This window comes from Lathyrus oleraceus, chromosome 1 (genome assembly GCF_024323335.1).
Source record: "Lathyrus oleraceus cultivar Zhongwan6 chromosome 1, CAAS_Psat_ZW6_1.0, whole genome shotgun sequence".
NCBI classification, from domain to species: Eukaryota; Viridiplantae; Streptophyta; class Magnoliopsida; order Fabales; family Fabaceae; genus Lathyrus; species Lathyrus oleraceus.
The window spans coordinates 436,416,110-436,439,612 of NC_066579.1; the positions used below are offsets into that span (position 1 = coordinate 436,416,110).

The window sequence follows — 23,503 nt, forward strand, 5'->3', positions numbered from 1 at the left end:
TCAAGATATCATCAGCAAAACAAAATTTTGTGAGGTCTAATCTCTCGCACTTGGCATGATAATTGAAGTTGTGATTCCTTTGCATCATTTGAAGGCATCTATCTAAATACTCCATCATAACGACAAACAGCATATGGGAGATAGGGTCCCCTTACTGTAGCCCTATTTTAGCATGCATAATGGTTATATAGTTTCCACTTATATTGAATATATAAGACTTTGAGGTAACAGTTGACATGATCCACTTAGTGAATTTCCTTGGGAAGCCAACTTCATTTAACACACACTCCATAGCCTTCCAATCAATAGTGTCATCCGCTTTTTGGATATCCATGTGCATCATACACCTAGGTGTTCCACCTATTATATGGTATCCCTTTATTAATTCATAAGTCAAAAGGATGTGGTTGTGAATTACCTGACCAGGGATAAAAACAACTTGGTTTTGGCCCACAATGTTTTTCATCACCTTCCTCATTCTAGCGGTTAGGACTTTAGATATTATCTTTTAGATGATTCTACAACAAGAGATATGTCTATAATATTTGATGCTCTTAGCCTTTTTACTCTTTGGAATAAGAGTCACCAAAGTACAATTGGCAACCTTGTACAATCTACCATTCACAACAAAAAAATCATGAACTGCTTTCAGGACATCATGCCTTACAATTCTCTAAGATTTCTTAAAGAAGTAAGCACCATATCCATCATCCCCAGGGGACTTCAAATCTCGTATGCCTTTAAGAGTTTTTTTAATCTCTTGATTAGTGATATGTGTGAGTGCAACTTCTCGTTAGATGTATTTCGTATGATGTCAAAATTAGGACATTTTAGCATTTATGTATATTGGACGGTATTCTCCAAGTCTAAATGTGCACCTTAGTATTAGGAAACTTATGAATGATTTCGAAAAGGTTTCATGCATTAAAAACATGTTTTCATGTGAAAACAGGTCTATGTGTCGACACATACATGTTATGAGTCTACACATATGGATCATTTTTAAAGGCTGTAGATTATGTAATGCATGAGGCGACACATAAATTATTTCAGGTCGACACATAGAAGAAAAATAATTTTATGAGTCAACACATGTATTTAAATTTTAAAGCATCTAGCATATGTTTGATGTGTCGACTATGGAGGGGTTTCAGGTCGACACATAGAAGAAACTTTTCTCCTATAAGTCATCACATGACCTATACATGTCGATACATGCATCGAATGTGTCGAAACATGAGCTACAGATGTCAACACATGCATTAAAAATCTTGAAAATTTTGCATTTTATCTAAACCTATTGTATTCCTTTTTCCCTCCACACACACACACACACACACACACACACACACACACACACACACACAAACACACACACACACACACACACACACACACACACACACACAATTTAGGTCTGCGTATGGTGTTAACAGGCCTGCATCATTTGGCAAAATCAAATCTTCAAACATTCAATTTAGGTTATTGAATTGTAAATTGGGTGAAGAATCTTTTGGAGTTTCAAATAAGAAAACCAAGATGGGGTTTTCCTTCAAGATGTATTGGTGATTTGAAGTTTCTAGACAAGATTATATAAGTTGGATTCATCCGAGTGAAAGCTTCGAAGAATAGTGGGTTCGGTCGAAGGAGTAACAGTAACCTGAGGATCATCTTGGTAAATCTTGGGTGAAAATAATTCTCAATTTGGATTCAATCGAGTGAAAGCTTTGAAGAACAGGGTTTCTTGAAAGGGATTAGCTTGAGACGGTGGATCAAATTGGTATTGTTGGGTGACTTGATCAAGCTCAGATCAAGGGAAGAAAAGAGTATATGATCAACATCAAACATAGGGTTTGGAGGGTTGAATCTTTATTTCTTTTCTTGTAAACTACAATTGCAAAGGTTAATTTTCATTATCTCAATACGAGTTATTGAGGGCAGACGTACCCAGAGCGAGGCCGATTGGGAAACTACCTAGACAAATCCTTATGTACACTTTCTCTCTCTATCTCTTTTACTTTTCATTTGCTAATTGTTGAATTCATCAATTGTGAGATCAGTATGTTTGGTTAAACTTTTTTATAACCTTTTGAAAAAAAAAATTGTTGAGTTCATCATAATCTATTAGATTGTGGTTGGATTTGCAAATCAATAAAACCATACAAAACTCTAAATAAATTTGATTGCATACATGATGTTCGATAATTGGCCTCAATTAAGTTTTTATGTATTTTTGTCATTGGAAATAGACTTCAATTTTATTTTAGAATTCAAGTGATTTTTGTTAAAAGTATATTGATCAATTTGTTCTCATTATCATAACTTGATTTTATATACGCATATACGGGCTTTTCGATAGCGGTTCGGTTTAGAGAATTTGATTCGGGTCACTTCCGCTAGCCGTTAAATTTTTCAAAATATTTTTTGTAGAGTTTTTTTTAAATTAGGATTTATTCACCCCCTCTAGATAAGTCGCATTATTCTAACAATAGGGGAAATCACATTTTCCCTTTGCTCATTACTTAATTGGGGACCTTCTCGCATCACAATGATGTATATCCCATCCAATTCAATGTCTGTAGTACCCATCAACTTGTTATAAAAGTTTAAAACCTCTTCTTCAATCTCTTCATGGGTAATCGGTTGAGTGTCATCATCCTTCTGTAGCATATGCACTGCTTGAAATTGTTTCTAGCCTTGATAGAAGCATGAAAATACTTGTTATTCACATCTCTAAATTTCAGCCAGTCCAAATTAGTTCTTTGCTTCAAAAACATTTCCTCTATTTCTTTCCATTTCATTATGTCATCAGTATACTTCTTAACCATGTCAATCTTGCTAGTATTCATCCTATCCATTCCAAGGTCAATCTGAGCCTGAAGCAACTCTGTCATGGCCTTAGCTATATTCAACTTCACATCAGATATGGGCTTGCTCCAGTTCTTCAAAATAGGTTGTAGTATCTGCATTTTCTTTCACATGACATACATAGGTCTACCATTGATATGCTCTCTCCAACTTCTGGCCACAACATTCATAAATCCCTCTATATCAACAGTACTATTTATGAACTTGAAGTTGGTTCTTCCTCTATTTTTATTACCATATTTCCCTTCCAAACACAGTAGAGTATGCTCTTAGACACTAGGGTGTATAATCTTAAGAGATTAATCAAATGTTCTTCTAGAGCTAGTTTAGGTTATCGATCACTCTATCAATTCTAGAGTAGATAGCACAATCACTTTGTTTATTTGGCCATGTATAGTGATCCCCAATACTATCCATGTCATATAAACCAGTTGTATCCATCATTTTACTCAAGTAATTGTATTCACTTTCAGTCACAATTCTCCCTCCAATTTTGTATTGGCTTCTCAACACATTATTGAAGTCACCCAATAAGAACCAAGACCCTTATTGATGTCTACTAAGATCTTCTATATCCTTACATAACTTTTTCCTTTGCTCAAGCTGGTTCAGTGTATAGATAGATATCATCTAATAAAACTAATTACCACTTAAGTCATAAGTACCACTATCGCAATGCGAAAAAATCACCCATGGGCGCATCGCACGCCCGAAATTACAACAGAGTCACCACCAATCTTTATTTGTTCCAAAGGAATGGGAAAATATCGAATAAAACTCGCCAAAGCTAAGGGAAATGGTCGTCGCAACCAGGTCATGTTTGGAAGTCTATTATGCGAGGGGACAATATTAGCACCCCTCACATCCGGTATACTTAACGGGAAAGGCTTTGAGTCGGCTTAAGAAATTTGGGAACCACCAACGACCTTTGAACCAGATGTGGCAGAAGTTGATTGCAGGTCATATGAATTGGAACCAAAGGAGAATTCCTTTTTTCCAAATTATTTCTATGTTTCTGTTAATTCTGACATTCATGGTCCTAGGCTTGTTAACTTGCATGAGCAACAACCCACGGTTGCTGGTACTGAGGATCGAGAAGCAGTAGTTGTTGGTACTGAATAGTCACTGCATACAATGTTGACCATATGATACCCGAGATAAAGCTTGTGGAGCTTCTCAGATTGTATCAATTTCATCCTCTTCTTCATTTTGCGAATCGTTAGAAGATTCCTTGTCACTAGTCGGGCAACTCGAGGCACCTTGGAGTTTTTTCGCTTTTGAGACCGTTCTCGATGTACTCTCCAACTATCACCAGATCATAGAATCCTGAAGAAATAATGCATATCATTCCGTCCAAGTATGGGCTCTGCAAAGTACCTAAAAACATATCAACCAGCTCCCTATCAAGCATTGGTGGTCGGACACGGGCAATCAACTATCTTCATCTCTAGGCGTACTCTTTGAACGACTCGTTACTCTTCTAAGAAATATTTTTCAATTGAGTACGACTAAGAGCCACATCAGTGTTGTACTAGCACTGCTTCAGGAAAGCCATAACTAAGTATTTCCAGATGTAGATATTGCTTCTTTCCATTTGTGTATACCATTCCAATGATTCCCCATTAAGATTATCTTGAAAATAGTGGATGAGAAACTTTTCATTATGAGCATACAAAACCATTTTCTAAATAAACATCATCGAATGAGTTTTTAGACAACTAACCCCTTTGTGCTTCTTAAAATATGGTATCTTGAACTTTGGTGGGATTACGATGTTCGACAGTAAGCACATGTCAACTGCATCCAGACCATATGCATATTTCCTTTATAGCGTTCTTATTTGTTCACCCATAACATAACACATTTGAATAGCTTTAGTATTATGATGAGTTATGACATTGATCATTGGATCTACCCCTTTAGGGTTTTTAGTAGCGCGAGGAAGTCGGATATGCCCAGCTTGAGTAATTAAGTGTCCTTGCACCATAGGGATTTTATTGGATAAAGCGTTGTGCGCTGGCTGAGGTTGGATAGGATCATCCAATTGTATAGAAGAAACGTACAATGGGTTATTCACCACAGTAAACCCTGATGTAGGATCCACATTTTCCGTAACAGCATGCTGAAAATTGTTCTTCGATAAAGCTAACAAAGCTTCCAACTTCTGGTCCACCTTATGGTTCATAGCATCCATGTCCTCTCTCAGCACAACTCGATTCAGTTCTAAACGCTCCATTGGCCTTAGGTAGCTACCACAAGTTCGCTATGGGTACCAGGGAGTTCGCTAACTAGTTATGGACAAGAGGTGAGATGAGTTTTTTGTTTTGGACAATGTTATGCATCCATGCTGATGGATGTGGATGCATGGACATTTTGTTATTTTTATGCAAAAATATGATGCCATATTTATGCATATTTTTATGCAATTTCATGTGTGGGCTCAAAACGATATGGGTAATAGAACCACAAAACAACCTATTTGGGTAGGCCTCCTATAATAGGATAGTTCTATGTTTTTTCTACCCATGAAACCTGCTCACAAGGTTAGTGTAAGACCCCAATTTTGGCCCTAAGATCCCTCATGCTATCTCATCATATGCATTAGCATTGGGATCATACCTTGGCATCCTCCTTACCCCTCTTTCATTGGGTTTGTTTTGGGAGAGATCACCAAGCACCATGTGATTGTATCATACTTGTATATTGTCATTTTACTAACCAAAATACCAAAAATATGTTTTTGTATTGGCCTAACTCTTTTGTAGGTAGGGCATGATCACCATTGATCTATCAAGATCACATCTAGGGTTTAAGACCCTCATTGCTAAGATCACAACCAAGGAATGATCCACAATGTCTCTAAGCATCATATATGAGTCCCAATGATCTCTACATGTTATTTTGATAAAGCATTCTTCAAGAGTTTGGAGTTGGTTTGCATTGGAAACCCTAGTTCATTTGGGTATCTTAGTAACTTCTTCAATAAGCTTCCTTACCAATTGATCAAATTTCTCAAGGTACACTTCAAAATTCATCATCTTATGAATATATGATATACCATGAGCCTAAAAAGTCAAGAGAATTGCAAGCTAGCAAGTTGGTTGATGGTGGTTGGCCAGATGATTTCATCTTATCATAACTGGGTCTCCCTAGACCCTATCTCCTACAATTTTCATCATATGAAAAAATGATTCCAAGATCAAAGTTACTCTAAATGACATTCCAAACAACTTTCATGTTGAATTCTAGAGCTAATTTTGCTTGGAAAGTCATTTTCTATGTTGAAAAATTATAGGTCATTTTGTCTAAACCCTAATTTTAAAGTCAACTTCCCAAGGCCATAACTTGCTCAGTTTTTATGCGATGAAATATTTCCAAGTTTCATAATCAAATTCAATATGTACACTTCAACTTTGATGTTTGGAGTGAGAGCTAAATCAACTTTTATGAGCATGTGATATGAGGATACATTATAGGTCATTTTGGACCAATACCATTGAACTAGTGATTTTCCTCAACTTCAAAAATGTACAACTCACTCATTCTAAATCCAAATGATGTCAAATTGGTAACCATTTTGAAGGTCTTTGAAATAGTATCAACTTTTATGATAACACTTTTCTCATTTGGAGCTCACATAAAAAGTTAAGTAAGGTGGAATAATGGAATATGTGACTTGACACTTAGAAATTTTTTCAACGTGTTGAAATTGCCAAACTTCCACCTCAAAATTCACCATGATAAAAGTTCCAAATGGAAACGTGCTCAACATAAGAGTTGTTCCTCTTGACCTAAGTTTTCCCAATAGTCCTAATTCATTCATTTTAGACTAAGTTTGATAGGTCCGCGTATGGTGTTAACAGGCCTGCATCATTTGGCAAAATCAAATCTTCAAACATTCAAATAAATTTGCCTTGCCATTCAAGCTTCATGCATACCTCATTTCAATTGATTTTAGACTTAATTGGATTGCTTCATGGGCCTGTACACGCCCATCCAAGCATGTGCATTGCATTACCAAATTTGGACAATTTTTCAAGTGTGTAAATAACACTTCATTTTGCTATAAATAGAGGCCCTCTATGCTCATTTCAAAGGACCTTGCGTGCCAACTTTGCCTCCCACACTTGAAACCCTCACATTTGAAAGGATAACCTGAGAATTTTCACTTGAAAATTAAGTTTGAATCTCATTGTTTGGAGATTCAAAAACTCCAGGATCCAAAGCTTTGTACCAATCCTAAGCCACTTCTGTAAGCTACCTGAGCAAGATCAAACACGAATTAAAGCAAGAGAGATCAATTCCTGCACAGAATTGAAGGTATTTTCCAGATTTTTTCTTCTCTTCGATTCTCTCTCAATTCTCATCAATTCTCTTGGATCTTTGGTTGTCTGAAGTCCTACCAATGTAGGCAAGAAGATTGAGTTGCTTTGAGGTCAAATCGAAGCAACTCAGTTGACACACCTCAAAATTCAACTTCACATATCTCTATATATATTTGGAGTTAGTTAAAATTGAGGTGATATTCGTGATCTACGCCATTTTTTCTTTAAGATCATGTCCTCCTTTTTCATTTATGTTATGGTGATGAAAGAACCAGTCCGACCAGGGTCATCGGAGAAGATGATCGGCTTTTGGCTCCGGCGATGAGTTGGAAGTGTTCTGAGCCATTGGATGTATCCAAATTGTTTTAATCAGGAACGTTGCTTGTGATGACCAAGTGTGTAGCGCGCTGACTAGCGTGCAGCATGGAACGCGCGTTTCTCACCACTTGATCTGCCACCTCAATTAATGAGGCAGATCAAGTGGTCCACATTTTTTTGATTTTTTTATTTTAATTTTTATTCCTTTGATTTTCATTAATTTATAATAATTTTAATATTGATCCAAAAAATATGAGAGTTTCATCAACAAAATTTAAATAAAATCCTTTCATATTCTGAATTAAAATTATTTTTTGGATATTATTAATATTTTTCATGATTTAATTGAGTTTGTGAATATTTTTAATTATTTAAAAATACTTTTAAATTTCCAAAAATTCTGAAAAATTTTGTCCAAGGTCCTTTGACCTTGTTTGACCTATGATAAATCTCATGGCCATTTCTTTGGTGTTTTGATGAGGTTTTAGAAAATTGGTCAACCATATTTTATTTAATGTATTATTTTTAGTATTTTTAATTGAATAAATGTCAAATTAATTGTGTAGAGCCATTTGAATTGACTTTGTAAGTTTGACTTGTGTTGATGGGCATTGGTCAAGGTTGATTTGACTTTGTTAGGTTAAGATCATTGGATTTAGGGGATTGCTGGAATGTACATTCCATCTCCCAAAATGAATGAATGATCTTAACTTGGTAAAAGTCCTCCTTTGTCCAATTTGAGTTTGATCCATTTCCCCTCCCTCTTCATCTCATTCCCCTTCTTTATGCATTCATGTCATTGGACCTATGATATCTCAATATCCTAAGGCTAGTTGATTGCAAAATCAACATAAGTATGGATGAGATTAGGTTCCCCACTTTGCATATTATTTTTGTGTGTGGTATGTTTCATGAGCATAGTTCATCATATTATGTCTTTAACATGCATTAACACCAAAATTCTATTGTCTGGCCTCATATAGTTGTGACTTCTACGTAAGTCCAATTACGATTGCTTAACATAGCGCTAAATTTTGACACAAAAGGCATATCATTCTAGTTAGTGAGATTGTAAGTCTCCCCTCTTTCATGGTATTGTGTGGAAACTTTGCCTTTTTTCCTTCCTTTGGAAGATGTCTTGGTTCAAGGATCCATGCTTGTGATAAGTAGGTTGAGTGTTCTCCAAAGAATGACTTAAAACAAAAGAAAAGCAAAAGCAATACTAACTTCTAACTCATTAACAACTAACATTTAATTTCAAGTCATTTAGTTTTAATGCACTTTATTTTTAAGCCTTATTCATTTTCCATTATTCATACCATTCTAATTATTTATGTTAATGTCATTTTCACCTTGTCCATTTGGACCATATTTTATGATATATTTTGTTTGTGCATATTGTTGCTTGTTTGTGTGGTCTTTGACCATTAATGTACATAATAAGAACAAAAATCATAAAAAATATCTTGTGTGGACTGTTGGTTTGATCTGAGACAATTGGACTTAGAATTTAGGTAACACTCCCTATGCAAAGGACTTGGCCAATGCTAACTTTTATGTAACCAAGTGCTTGTGAATTGAAACTTCATATGATATATCATTGAAGATCCATTTGAGTTCATCTGCAACATGATCATTGTGAAGCTTTTATTTTAAACCTGTGACTTATGCATTGTGAAATTCATCTGCTACATGGGCAAATTTGAAGAAGATCATAGAGTTGCTAAGCTTGGATGTGGCTATCTTTATTTGATGCATTGCTCTTCAAGTTGATATTTTGTGCATTGTTTGTTGCTTGATTCTAATGTCCAAGGGAATTTGAGTTTCTATATGACACTCTTGTCTATTGGATTGCAGCCCATTTGTCAGATCTTTTCAACTCTCAACTTTTAAATTTTTGCTTAAGATTAGTCTCTTCATCTCCTCCCCACTTATTAAATTTCAAAATCTCTCCCTCCTTTTAAAAATTTCTTTGCTTGTGTTTGTTTTTTTCTAAACTTAGACCATATTGCGAACTAGATACTTTGGCCTTATGCCATTGCATTTTCAAACTTCTTTTCTTAATCAAACTTGTAAATAGACTTAATTATACTTGACTTAAAATTTTCAAAAGCCAAAAAGAACTAAATCAGTCAAACCATTTTAGGACTTTGTGCCTTTCAAACTTAATTTTTGTTAAAAGTAATGCATCCACTTTGAAATTTATACCACGAACTACGAGGTTTTGATCCCCCATTTTTATGTTGGTATGTAGGCACAAGTCCAAAGGTCTTGTCAAACATAAAAATATAATTAATGAATTCTTTTCTCATCCCCCCATTCTGTTTGTTTGCAAACATCATTTGTACAAAAATACATATGCACACAAGAAAGGGCTCCCTAGGAGTACCTAGGACACTTTGGGTGCTAACACCTTCCCTCTGTGTAACCAACCCCCTTACCTGTAATCTCTGGCATTTTATTAGTTTTGATTTGAAAACTTCTTATTTGTGGGTTTTGTTCATACTTTTCCCTTTTCCCTTGGAAACAATAAAAGCACGGTGGTGACTCTTGTTATTTGATGTCTAGCTTATCCATAGCTTGATGATCATGAATTTATCGCTACGGTTAGCTCTATGGTTTGGAAAAAAGAATGCCTAGAGTAATGGACCCTATTAGAATTCTGTCATGCAACGGGAAAATCATTTTATGACAAACTTCACGAAAATATCTACTCTATATGGGGTATTTGTATTAATAATACAATGTGTGCTCCTTAGGGATCAATACTACACAACCACCATAGATCGAACGGGTTCTAAAAAGGTCCTTAGAATCATAAATCTTAATCAGAGTTCTATCATGCAACAGGCTAGCCATTTTATGACGTACTCAACAAAGAAGGTTTACTCTAAGCAAGGTCTTCATGTTAACCATTCAAGGTGTTCTCCTTGGGGGTTAACACTACACAACCACCTCCTAACTTATGTTTATTCTCCTTTTTTTCAAAAGCTCGGGAAGACAACTTTACTCAAGTAATAAATCCCAAAGCCCACACATAAATATACAAATGAATATAAAAATGCGATAAAACAGAATAAAGGAAACATAAACAAGGAAGAAGAAACAACAAAGCCAACACATCAGCACAAAGATAACTATACTAGGGTGGACTCACTTAGGACAATTATCCCCAGCAGATTCGCCAGCTTTCACAGCACAAAAAACACTCGGGTGTGTCGCATGCTCGGAATAGCAACAGAGTCGCCACCGGTCTTTCTTTGTTTCAGAGGAATCGGAAAATATCGAATAGAACCCGATAAAGCTAAGGGAAATGGTCGTCGCAAACAGATCAGTTATGCAAGAGGAAAATATTAGCATCCCTCACATATGTTGTACTCAACGGGACCCATTTAGTTAGTTATGCGAATGAGTTTCAGCGTGATATCATTTGCTATCTTCTACTTATTGAGCAAGAAAGACAAAAAATAAAAACTAAACCTAAGTTTTTTATTATTATGCTCGCCAAAATTTCATAATTTTGTGCCTACGTATTCTCATGGTGCAATGAGAAAATCAGAGCTCCATAGTTCATGGTAGAAAATCACGGGTTGATTGATTTCTTTTAGAGAGTGATGCTTATGTCGCATTTGAGCAATTAAACATTTACTTGTTGCTCGCTCTTGGAGACTAAAGTCTTTGTTTGTTTTGCGTCGAAATGGATATAGCATACTCGTTTTTTAAAAAGGTTTTCAAGGTCACACGAGGACGAAAAAATAATTTTGATGAGTTGAGTTGATTTTATACAAAATTTTAGTAAACATTTGAGCATAGGTGTGCTCCTAGAACTTGTTTACCCAAGGTATTCAAAAGGATATGCTTTCAATTGTCACTTGTTATCAAAGTTTATGAAAATATCAGGCTTAAGATCTAAGAGACGGGAGCTAATCTCTCTGATCTTTCCTATTTTATGGAGCCCCCCCGTGTTCCAGACTATGATCATGAGACATCTTCATGAAACATTATGGCCTTTCTCAGCCCTAATGTTTCAAAACCATTCCTACAAACAACTTTTCCTATTGACATATGCTTCTTTCCCCTATCTATTCCTCCTTTGATAACCTTTGTCCATTCCTCATTATTCATTTATTTGGTTATTGGAGTTTAAACTATTTGAGTTATATAAACCATCTCCCCTTGGTCTTCAACATTATTTTTCTTTGTCTCTTCTTACTGAGCAATTTTTGGAATCCATTGTTGGATTGTCTTTTTTTGCCCTGCATTGGTATCCAAAATTTTGGCACTTATCACAGAATTTCGGTGTCCATTCATAATCCACTGGTTGTTTCATTTCCCTCCCTATTGAATCTTTAATGGTAATTTCGTTAGCTAGTTCTTGGGGTATTGTCAACCTCCACCAATATCCTTGCATATGATATTATGATTTTATTGGATGTGCACTCATCAGTTACAAGAGGATTTCCCAACGCACTCCTTATCTTAGTTAAGCTCTCCGCACTTGTCGCGTCGCAAAAAAATACCAAAGCGCATCGCATGCTCGAAGATACAATAGAGTCGCCATCGAACTTTATTTATTCCAAAAGGAAAGGGAAAATATCGATAAAACCCAGGGGAAGAGAAAATGGGTAAGGAAATTGGTTATACAAGAGGAAGATATTAGCATTCCTCACATCCGTTGTACTTAATGGGAACCATTTTGATTATTCTTTGCTCGAATGAGTGTTATTATCTAAAAGTTACTTGTAAAAGATAAAGGGGAAAATAAGTTTATTAATTAGAGTGCTCGCCAAGGATTCCAACCCTCGTACCTACGTATTCTCATAGTGCAATGAGAAAATCAGAACTCTGTAGTTCATGGTAGAAAAATGAATGTGTTGGTTGCTTTTAGAGAACAATTATAATCGTATCCTAGAAGTGTATAAACGTTAGCTGACTCTGACCCTTGTCCGGGTGCTCTAAGCTTGTAATCTGATTGTTAAGGAACAAATTATAATAATTCTTTTATGAAAAAAAGAGTTGTTTTGAAAAAAGTTTGTGTGATAAAGAAAAAAGAAAGAGTTGCTTGAATTAAACTAAAAAGAGAAAGTTGATTGTATTGAAAAAGTGCTTGAAGTAGGAAAATAAGGAAAATGTTGTGAAGGTGTGACAGTATCGTTTGAACCAAATGTTGTGTTGTTTGGATCCATAGAACAGGTGTGTCTGAACCAAAGAGTTTGTGGTGTTAACCAATAGATAGTGTGTCCAATGCAAGGTTGTAATATTTTTCCTAGATCCAAGGATCACGACCTACAAAAGGGGTTGTCAGAGCATGAGGCTCCATAGGGTAATGCATGAAGGTTGCCAGAGCATGAGGCTCCACAGGGAAATGCATGAGGTTTGATAAAGTATGAGACTCCATAGGGCAATGTATGAGGTTTCCAGAGCATGAGGCTTCATATGGCGATGCATGAGGTTTTCCAGAGTATGAGACTCCACAGGGAAAAAATGAAAATTAAAGGGTTTTCCAGAGCATGAGACTCCACATGGCAATGCATGAGGATTGCTAGAGTATGAGACTCCACACGGCGATGCATGAAGATATTGATTTAGAGATGGGTGTTTAACCATGAGGTGATTAATCCAAAGGATATATGGATGTCAAAGATAATGTTGTGTTTGATCCAAAGAGAAAAGTGTTGATTGTTGAAGTGACTGTGGGGAAAAAGACTTGACAACCATTCAATTTGAATTACACTAAAGTCTATGAATGGAGGCGAATACTCTGAATAACTAGGGCCTACGCCCCATATGCAGATGTAATGGAAGTTGAGGAAGTTTTACCCAAATTGGCAATGTTCTCAGTATGTCGTTCTTCATATTCAAATTTGATTCCCACTCTCTTAGCAACATAGGCATGTTCCTAATTGTATAAGGTCCTTTCATTATCATCGCATCCCTATCAGAATAGGAATGGAAGCATATAATGAAATACCTTTCTTCATTGTAGTACAAGTCTGGTAGTTTCACAAAATTCCACATCTTCATCAAGAATTGCTTAACATCATTCATACTTAGTTCGCCTCCTAATACGTACATGATTAAAGCAGAATCTTAGAACTTTACCTCATTCTTGATGTCAGATTCCTCGATTTTGACTTGAATCTCCCCATTGACAATCTTAGGTGTAACTAACTCTATCACCATTCCATTTACTAGATTCCGATTTCCACATAGCACCTTCATCCATAGCTTCTTTGTTTCAGCGTTTTCTGTTGGTGATGCTGGAGTTGGCGATTCGGTATTGTCTTCTTCTCTTTCCCCATTTTCATCAGTGTTTTATTCCTTCTTGTATTTTTCAGATTTGAACTCAACATTCTGATGACCTGAGCCCCTTTTATAGATGGACTCGCCGTTGACGGTGGCACCTACATTTTTGGCCGCCCTCGTCCTCTCGTCATCTCCCTCTCAGTATTTTTATTTTAATATACCAAGAGACCTTTTAGATATGGAGAAAACATCTGGGTGAAAAAGATCTTGGATTTTATTCCGTCTTCTTGCATCATCTGATCTTTGAAAAGATAGTATATATTATTTTCCTACTAGAGAGTCTTCACGGGATTCAAGTGGTTGCCCCTTGATATTTGAAAGATTATATTTAGCATGAACCTCTAAACCTTTCTCGCTCATATGGTCAAGACGTTTGTGCCACGATTCTTTGGTTTCATCTTGAGAAACTTTAGTCTCTCCCTTGTTTATCTTTCCCTGCATGATGTACATGGAGCCTTCCTTTTTCTCACAAGCAACTGTAATGCTCCCTTTTCTAAGCTTCCATCTACCACCACTAAATTGGTTTATCATCCTCAGATCATCCAACTTTCCAGCTGAAATAAGGTTTATACGCATTTCTGATACATGTCTTACCTCTTTCGACATGAGCTAATTGTTATTCTCTCTTATCAGAGTCATTTCACCAATACCAATAATCTTACTTGTGACGAGGTTTCCTTTCTTCATCGTACCAAAATATCCTCTTTGATATGATGAGAATAATTCTTCACGAGGTGTAACGTGGAAAAATGCTCATATGTCCACAATCTAAGTGCAGTCATCGAATGTAACATTTAGGTCATTTTCATCTACAGTAAGAAAAATACTCTCGTCGTTCGAGGATATTGCAGTTGTGGTCCCATCTTCCCTATTCTTCTTTGGGTTTATCAAAAATCTAGATTGATTGTTCCAACTTATTGATCTCTTTTCAAGAATATGCATTTAGGTATTTTGTGGCTTTGTTTTCCATAATAATAACAACTTAGTCTTGTGTGAGACTTGAATCTAGCTTGTGATCTCACATGACCTCCGCTTTCACAATTCTCACTTACTTTGTTATCAACAATGTTGGCTTCGAACTCGTTGTTGAGGCCTCTTTCCCTCTGTCTTGATCTTCCTTTACAAAGTTACTAAGAGTGATGACTATAGTGTCCCAACTCTCAGGTAGATAACTTAGGAGTACAAGAGTTTGCGAATTATCATCTATCTTTATGTCAGCATTCTTCTGTTGATTCACAATACCTAGGAAGGTATTCAAATGCTCGATCATATTTTGGTTGTCTGAGTACTCCAATTTCACCAGTCGTCTAAGAAGGTGGGCTTTGTTTCTCGGCGTCTTCAAAATTATTTTGAATCAATGATTTCAAGTTTGTTCCACAACTAATATGCATTGGTATAAGTTGGCACATGCTCGAATGGACTCTTATCTATGTATTTTCTAATCATGGAAAATGTCTTCTGATTTTGGATCTCCCACTATTTTTATTCCTTCCCCTCTGGATTATCCTTTTGAGAGATTAACTCATGCAACTCTTTGCAATATATGTGGTCTTCCATCATCAGTTTCCAATAGGTATACTTTTTTAGCAGTTAGCTTGAACATATCTTCATCATGACTTGTAGAACCCTTCATCTTGAGAATGCAGGAAAGAGTTCTTTCAACTAGGCGATTTTATAAATAATGGTGTAGACTGGAAAAGTCATTGTAGTTTATGAATAGTGCAACTAGGAAGTTCTCAAGAAAGAGAGGTGGGTTAATATTGACACACTTAAATACCAAGTATTTCCTTATCCAGAACTTACCAAGACACACTTTCGCAATACTATGATTTAATTCCAATAATAATAGTTATTTTTTGATGTGTAAGATCAAACAATGTTGCAACCACAGTCAGGAAAATACCTCCACAATTTTCCTCCCCCACGAACTCAAAAATAGACACTAGTGGAAATATGAAATATACGCTTAATGACACAAAAAGAATTTTAGCATAGAAAACCTTCTCAATGTCAGCAAGAAAAACCCACAGAACCCTTAGGCCTCTTAAACTTTCACTATAATGAGAATGAGAATACAACAACTTTACTTTTAGGTGGATCTCACTACAATGTATCTCTCAATTTGTAAGAAACACTCTCACAAATTGGTTCACTATCTCTCACAAGAAAACTCTCTATGAAGATCACTTTTCTCTCTTGAGCAAGGCTCTTTTTCTCTCTTGCTTCTTGTTGTTATTCTCTTGTGGTTGTGTTTTGAATGCTTGATCATGGTCCTATTTATATAAGAATCAAGCCAAATGTGCCTTACATGCATGAAGAGACTTGTTTTTTTGTCTTCCGTGCAAAGCACCAAGTGTCTCTTACAAAGCATGCACCATAACATGTGTTACTCATGCACTACACTATGTGTACACCATACACCTTATTACTTTTCATCACATCCAACCTTCCATTTTGTCAAATGTATGTTGGCCAGGTTGGACCCCATAATACTAGTTACATAGTTTATTCAAAAGTGAATATCACATGATGTTGAGCGTATTATAAGAAAAGGGACTGAATTCTCTCCAATGACATGATAGTCCTATAAAATTATAACCATCAAAATATAATAAAATATATGTATGAGAAAATTTAATGATATGGATTACTTCAATGTAGAGTTTTCCACGGGAGGCAATTTACTTCCTAAGAAAATTGATCATTGTATTGAGAAACAAGTGTGAGTTATGTTTAGAAACAAGTGTGGATTCTAAGTACCTAATTGCTTAGAAGAATAAAGGTTGAGCACTTTATAAGTAAGAGGACTCATACATCTATCACCTTAAGGTTTTTGGTGAATATGTGACGTGTCTCTCACTTGTTTAGATGAGTCTTTGACCTTTAGGTGAGTGTTTGATCCGATATGAATGATTCCCCCTCATGATGACTCATCAGTGGTATCAGAGTCTAGTTCGAGTAAGAAATCATCTCCTTATGTCGAAATTCTTCCTGACATAGTGGTCAGGCAGCGTGTTCTGTTAAAGTGTCTATGACGAGATAAAGGTGTCTTTCAATGGCGGTACAAGCATGTGGATGAAAGAGCTTCCGCTTGAGGAGGAGCATAGTGGATGGACTCACACTTGAGGGGGAGATTATTGAGAAACAAGTGTGAGTTGTGTTCAGAAACAAGTGTGAGTTCTAAGTCCTACATTGCTTAGAAAAGTGGGGGTTGAACACTTTATAAGTAAGAAGACTCATACACACATCCACTTAAGGTTCTGGGTGAATATGTGGTGTCTCTCTCACTTGTTTGGGTGAGTCTTTGACATTTAGGTAAATATTTGACCCAATATGAATGTTTCTCCCTCAGGATGACCCATCACATTGGACTTGTTGTATATTATAAGACCATTAGCTAAATTTTTAATTATTTTATCATTTGATTCAATCTATTGAGTCAAATTGAATTTGAGTCGGATTGAGTCCCTATTTGTTTTATTTTATTTTTTAAATAATTTTTATAATATTACATATTTTAGTATAAAAAAAATTATAAAGAAATTTTTCATGGAATTTTTTAACTAAAACAAACTGGCCCTTAATTTGAGTCATCAAGCTAAATTGAATTGATTGTGAGCTTTAAATAAGTTGAGTTATAACTGAAAAAAATATTTGTGACAAACACAAATTGAATTTGAACTAAATCAATTCATATTAAACTGAGTTGAATCAAGTCAATTCAATTTAACTCATTTATAACCTACATGTAACTATAATGTAATAAATATTTTTTTGGTTTTACAAAAAAAAACTTGAATTTTAATAAAAATTTATTTACTTATATTAATGACATTAGCATTGATATTACTAGCTCCATTTTTTATTATAAGTCGCTTTGAAAAAATATTTTGTACCACAATATAAGTCGTTTTATAATACCAATGAATCATTAATTTTAATTTTCCTATTATACCCTTAAATATATATTATTCTCTATCCTTTCAATTATGTTAATTTTTCTTTTCAATACCATTAATGAAGGACAATTTTGTAAAATCTTTCTTAATTTATTTTTTTCGTATCACAATTATTATATTTCTTAATACGTGTGAAAAGTCAAAAACGACTTATAATAAAAAATGGAGGGAGTAATATTTAGGAAATTACTAACCGGAATTTAATTTAATTCAATATTGTTTGAAATTTTGAATCAGGGTCTTCTTTGAAAATATGCAAGATGGGCTAGCACATGGCCTAAAAAACATGATGATTGAGCAATTATCTCCCTAGAAAAATCAAAGAGTGGGTGAACCAAAATAATTGTGACATATGAGAAAGTGGGGTGTACCTATAAATAATGACTATGAGTGTTTGGAAGGGCATGCCATTTCCAGCTATTTGTTGTGAGGTCTAAAACAAATTGGCTTTAGAATTTTAAAACACAAAGGCTGGCACACGCAATGCCATGTGCCTGTTCATTCTAATGTCTATATCTCCATTAATTATGCACCAATTCTAAATTGACATCTTAAGAACAAAATTATGAATTGTGCATTAATTCTAAATTGACATGAAATGACCTATAAAACACTAACATCTGACACAACATTCATCCAGACATGCGAACACCGACAATAATTTGAAAAATCAATGTCACTATCTGACAGTCAGGATCGTCCCAATCAATTTGGAGACACTGTTCTATTTTAAAATTATTTTAAAATTAGATATTGCACTGTTCTATTTTAAAATTATTTTAAAATTAGATATTTAATAGATGAAAACACAACAAATTAAAAAAAACATATTTTATTTAATTGTAAATAAAATTAAATATAGAGACAAGATAATAAAAAATACTATGTAAAAATTTGATTTATCGAAATTTAGTTTTTCACGTTTTTCTTCTCTTACCATCTTCAATTTATAAAAAAAGTTCATACCATTTAATAAAAGAAACTCGACTATACTAAAATGGAATTAATGATATATAATCGTTAGTATTATATTTATATTGATCCTATCTATCAAATTCGAGGCCCTAAAAAGTCAAGACCCTATGCTCCGCACTCCTCGCACCCCCTGATACGTCTTTTTTTTAGAGGTGTCGGTGTTACGGAGGAATGAAAAACACCATCAGAAAATAAAAGTATACATATATGTTTGATAAAACGCAAAATTCATGTACAAGTAGAATTGACAAAATGGAAGAAAAAAAAATACAACAGTGTCACCTAGGTCCAGAAAGTTCAATGGCTTCAATAATAAAGGAAGGTTCTTCATGAACATCACTATAATTATGAGAGAAGCTGCAAGTTCTTTCATCATATATGTTACCCCCTCCTTGTTGTGACTCTTCTGGTCTCAATGACAACCCAATTAGCCCTTCAAGAATCTTCAAAACTTCTGACATTTTCGGTCTCAAACTTGGAACAGATTGAGTACATTGCAATGATAACTCGACCGCTTTTTCTAACTCTACCGGATCATAGCATCCCTTTAGATCTCTATCAACTAACACTTCCAGACGCTTCTCCTCGAATAAAGTTCTAGCCTGCAGGATTAACCGATTTAAGCGACATACTCATAATCTATATAATCAATGCAAACTTTAAAATATTTAAGGCAACCTACCCAATCAAGAATCATTCCCTTCTGGACCGGAACATTACCAGCATCGAGTGCTTTTTGTCCTGTAATGAGCTCCAAAAGTAATATACCGAATCCGAAAACATCTGTTTTTTCAGAAGACTGGCCAGTTGAGAGATACTCGGGCGCAATGTGTCCTACAGTGCCACGTACTGCAGTAGTTACATGTGAATCCCTTTGATCCAAGAGCTTAGCAAGACCAAAATCTCCCACCACGGCTTCAAAACTTTCGTCTAACAAAATGTTTGCGGCCTTCACATCCCTGTGGATTATTTTCGGATTGCATTGTTCGTGCAAATACAGAAGCCCGCGTGCAGCCCCAACAGCAATGCGCGTCCGCCTGTTCCAATCCAAACATGGCTTTCCGCGGAAACTCTCTGCTTAGGAATAAGAGAAACGAGAAGATCTATTAAACTTTAGCGACAGTACACTAGATCGTAGCAGAGGGAATATTACAAACCTCTCAAGCGATCAGCAACACTTCCGTTCGGCATTAATGGATAAACGAGTAACCTTTCATCTGGTGTCATACAAAATCCATAAAGACGCAAGAGGTTACGATGTACGGCCAAACCAATCATCTCAACTTCAGTTTGAAACTGCACTTCTCCGGTATAATTGGGATCTTTTAGCCTCTTTACTGCCACCAACATTTTGTTTGCAAGGCATCCTTTGTATACAACACCAAAACCACCTTGTCCTACGATATTTTTCAAAGTGAAATTTCCAGTAGCAACTTGCAATTCACGGAAGGAGAACCTCTTCAAATGACCAATACCGAATTCGCAATCTTGCTCCACTTCAAATGTCAATCAGTATATATTAGAATACTAGCATGTTTTGAAGAGAGTAAAAATGCATAGAAGTTTGTTTCTGGAAGTACCGTAAGACGAATAGAGGATGCGTGATTTGTACCAATGCAACCAATAGATGAGCAGCATCACTGAAATTACAAATGTGCAACTGATACCAATAACGACCGAAAGCAGTGTATGGCGATGACTGTTAACTGTTGGAGAAGATCTTGTATCTGAAAGTGAACCATCTTTCATTTGTACTTCAATTCACTAACTTAATAGGGTTTTGAAAGATGCAAGATTAATGTATATTACCATTTACCGGCTTTGAACCACGCATACAAAGCTGTGATGATGATGTACAGAGAAAGTTGTTTCCTGAAATACTACAAAGATATAAAGTAGATAGCTCAGTTCGCGAGCTAAGGAATACGAAGATGTTTTACGCTCGAAGTCTAGAGTTTGAGCCAAATCTTATGCCATTGAAAAACTTACCTATAGCCTTTTGCTAAAATTTTGGGAGTAGGACCACTGAGATTGTTGAATGACAAATCCCTACAACATATGGAAGGGTTATTAAACTAAATTATAAGTATTTAAAAGGAAAAGAAACGCGCACAAAACCGCGAGAGAGTGCATACAAGAAGGAAAGTCCTGTGAGATTAGCAACAGGTTGAGGGATTTGTCCAGATAGCTTATTTTTGCTGAGCCGCCTGAAATTCTTGGCATGAACAAATTAGGAAGTAAACAGTTAGAGAAAGGCTAACGATGAGTTATATAATATAACAAAAGAATCATCGCCGCTAAATCTATTCGTCAAGCCACACTCACAAGTAACTAAGATGAGTCAAAGAGCCCAAAGAACTAGGAATGTTCCCAGTAAGAAGATTGCCAGAAAGATCAAGAGTCTGAAGCTCTGATAGGTTTCCTATCTCGGCCGGTATAGGACCTGATAACTGATTGTTCTGCAAAAACCTTAGATAATACAATGGAAAAACTCACTTATAAGAAAAGTTTTCCACATTTGCTAACAAAACTTTAAATAAAGTAAGTCCTGAACATTCAAGTCGCAACTCACAATGTTCGAAGATGGCTCAAATTTCCAATTCCTGAGGAAATTATTCCAGATAAACCCGCACTCGCCATTTCCCTGACAATATATATGTTTGATAATCAAGATTATACATAAATAGAAGGCAAACGGACAGCAAGATGCGCCACTACCCTTTTTTGAATGGCAAAATCAATCCTCTTAAAAACCATATTCATTGTCCAGAAAGACACAACATTGCTAGCCTAAGCCTTTGCACTCTATGTAAAAGATTCACTACTAGAAAACCAAAAGTGTCAACGGCAAATGCTATGAAAGCATCTATCTTGATTACGCTTTCTCGTGAGCCACTTTACGATTGAAGCTAGAAAATGGACTTTTTGCCTCTACAATTGAATTTTACTCTATTGAACTAACTTTTACAAAATCAATTTCTTGTGAATCCATAACCAAACACAAACTAAGTGATATAAAGCAGAAAAACACTTACAAGGAAATGACATAACCCTCAGAAGAACAAGCAACCATGTTCCAGGTACAAGGGTCAACCGAATTAATATCCCAACCATCCATAACATTCAGCCCATCATTCATCTTACTCTTCATGGACATCAAAGAAGCCACTAAACAAACATGTATAAAATTGAAACCAATTTAGTTCAAACAATCTCTCACATATAAAAAGGAATAAACTTTGAGAAAACGTGAATGAAAAAACCTTCATAGTTGACACCCTTTGGAGACAGAAGACTTTCAGTACCCTCAACAACAAATGTCACCAAACTCCATAGAAAAATAAAGAAAACAAGCCAAGTAAACACTTTAACACCTTCCATGTAACAAAAAAGCTGATTCAGTAGTGGGAAACAACAAAGTTTGAAACTTTTCCAATGGATCTTGAGTTAAAAGAAAGCAAGTGAAACCCTTTTGCCTCGAGAGAAGTGAATATGAGCTGGTGAGTTGTACGTAAGATCAGGAAGAGAGCTCGTGATTTGGGAACATGGCAGTGTTTGTCGCATGGTTATGATTCTGTGAGAGTGATCACGTGAATCTTGTACTATGGAAGTGTCGTGTTTTGAGTCAGTTGAAACGGTTGGATATTTTGTTTTTAAGGTTGTGATTGTAAATGGACGGTGGAGATTTAAATGGTTAAGTATTACGAGGTGTGAGTGTATGGTATAGCAGACACTGGTGGCGCGAAATTTTATGTATTTTTCTGGTTTTGTGGTATTAGGACAATTTGGGAATTTCAAGTCTCGGAGCTCGAGGTGCATTGCTTTATGGTTTGACTATTGAATGCCAAATTGATCCTTTCTTCACTTATCTTAGCAAAATTGAATTGAATCCAATTGTATTGTTGGTTTCTTCTCGTAGTAAATATAAACGGATACTTTGTGTGATATTTTAGAATAGATTTTGGAATTGACAATTTAAATGTACTATGTAAAATTGTACTAGTGTTTTTTGAATTTTTCCTTATAAGTTATCCATTTTAAAATTTTAAGGTGTTTTTGTGAAATGTCATGATTGCACATACATGGATAATTGTCACATGGATAGGGAACATTTTGTTTTTGTGCATGATTTTCTAACATATATATTTCTTGGAATTTACTAGTATCAATGAGATAAATTAATTTTTTATTATGAATTCTTTTTATATTGACAAAGTTATTTGTTCTTTTAGTTTAAATTATTTTTTGTTATTTTTTAAGATTATGTTCTATGAAGTACGAATACGCTAAATACTACGTCGACACTGACACGACGACATCAATAATAATTTAGAAAAATAAATAAATTAAATATAATTATAAGTGAATACGAACATATCGGTGCTACATAAATCTCGTCTTTTACCATATATATATATATATATAGAGAGAGAGAAAAAAAAGTTGATATATTTATCTGTGAGTCTGATGAAGATGAGGCAAAATAAATTATTAAAAAAGATATATGGAGAATTTTAAGGAGAGGAAAATAACTATATACAATTTCTCTATAATAAGACATCCAAATAGAAGCATTAGAATATATTGAATATATTCTAAAAGAAGGAAAATAAATATGGAGAGAAAAATCAATAGTCAGATTAAAAATGTCATTTACTAATAGCTTTTTTAAATCAAGAACAATAAAGGTCGTAAATCTTCTCAAAATTCTAGAAGTTAAGTTAATCATGATGTCAAGTTAAGATTGAGTTT

At 35.2% G+C, this 23,503-nt stretch overlaps 1 protein-coding gene across 2 annotated transcripts; it reads right to left on the bottom strand.

Moving 5' to 3' along the window:
* Window positions 1-18,938: 18,938 nt before the first annotated feature.
* Window positions 18,939-22,409, bottom strand: LOC127080731 (probable LRR receptor-like serine/threonine-protein kinase At5g45780). 2 transcript variants are annotated; one of them, XM_051021031.1, is made up of 11 exons: window positions 22,015-22,409; window positions 21,787-21,919; window positions 21,324-21,395; window positions 21,077-21,220; window positions 20,887-20,958; window positions 20,741-20,800; window positions 20,561-20,631; window positions 20,332-20,493; window positions 19,909-20,247; window positions 19,434-19,825; window positions 18,939-19,353 (listed from the first exon to the last, which is right to left on the bottom strand). In XM_051021031.1, the coding sequence occupies exons 1-11, from the start codon at window positions 22,130-22,132 to the stop codon at window positions 19,030-19,032; spliced, it is 1,887 nt and encodes a 628-aa protein (XP_050876988.1). In that variant the 5' UTR covers window positions 22,133-22,409; the 3' UTR covers window positions 18,939-19,029. The 2 variants fall into 2 exon arrangements, with proteins under 2 accessions (XP_050876988.1, XP_050876994.1); XM_051021037.1 differs by having other exon boundaries at window positions 20,332-20,478; window positions 22,015-22,405.
* Window positions 22,410-23,503: the final 1,094 nt, after the last annotated feature.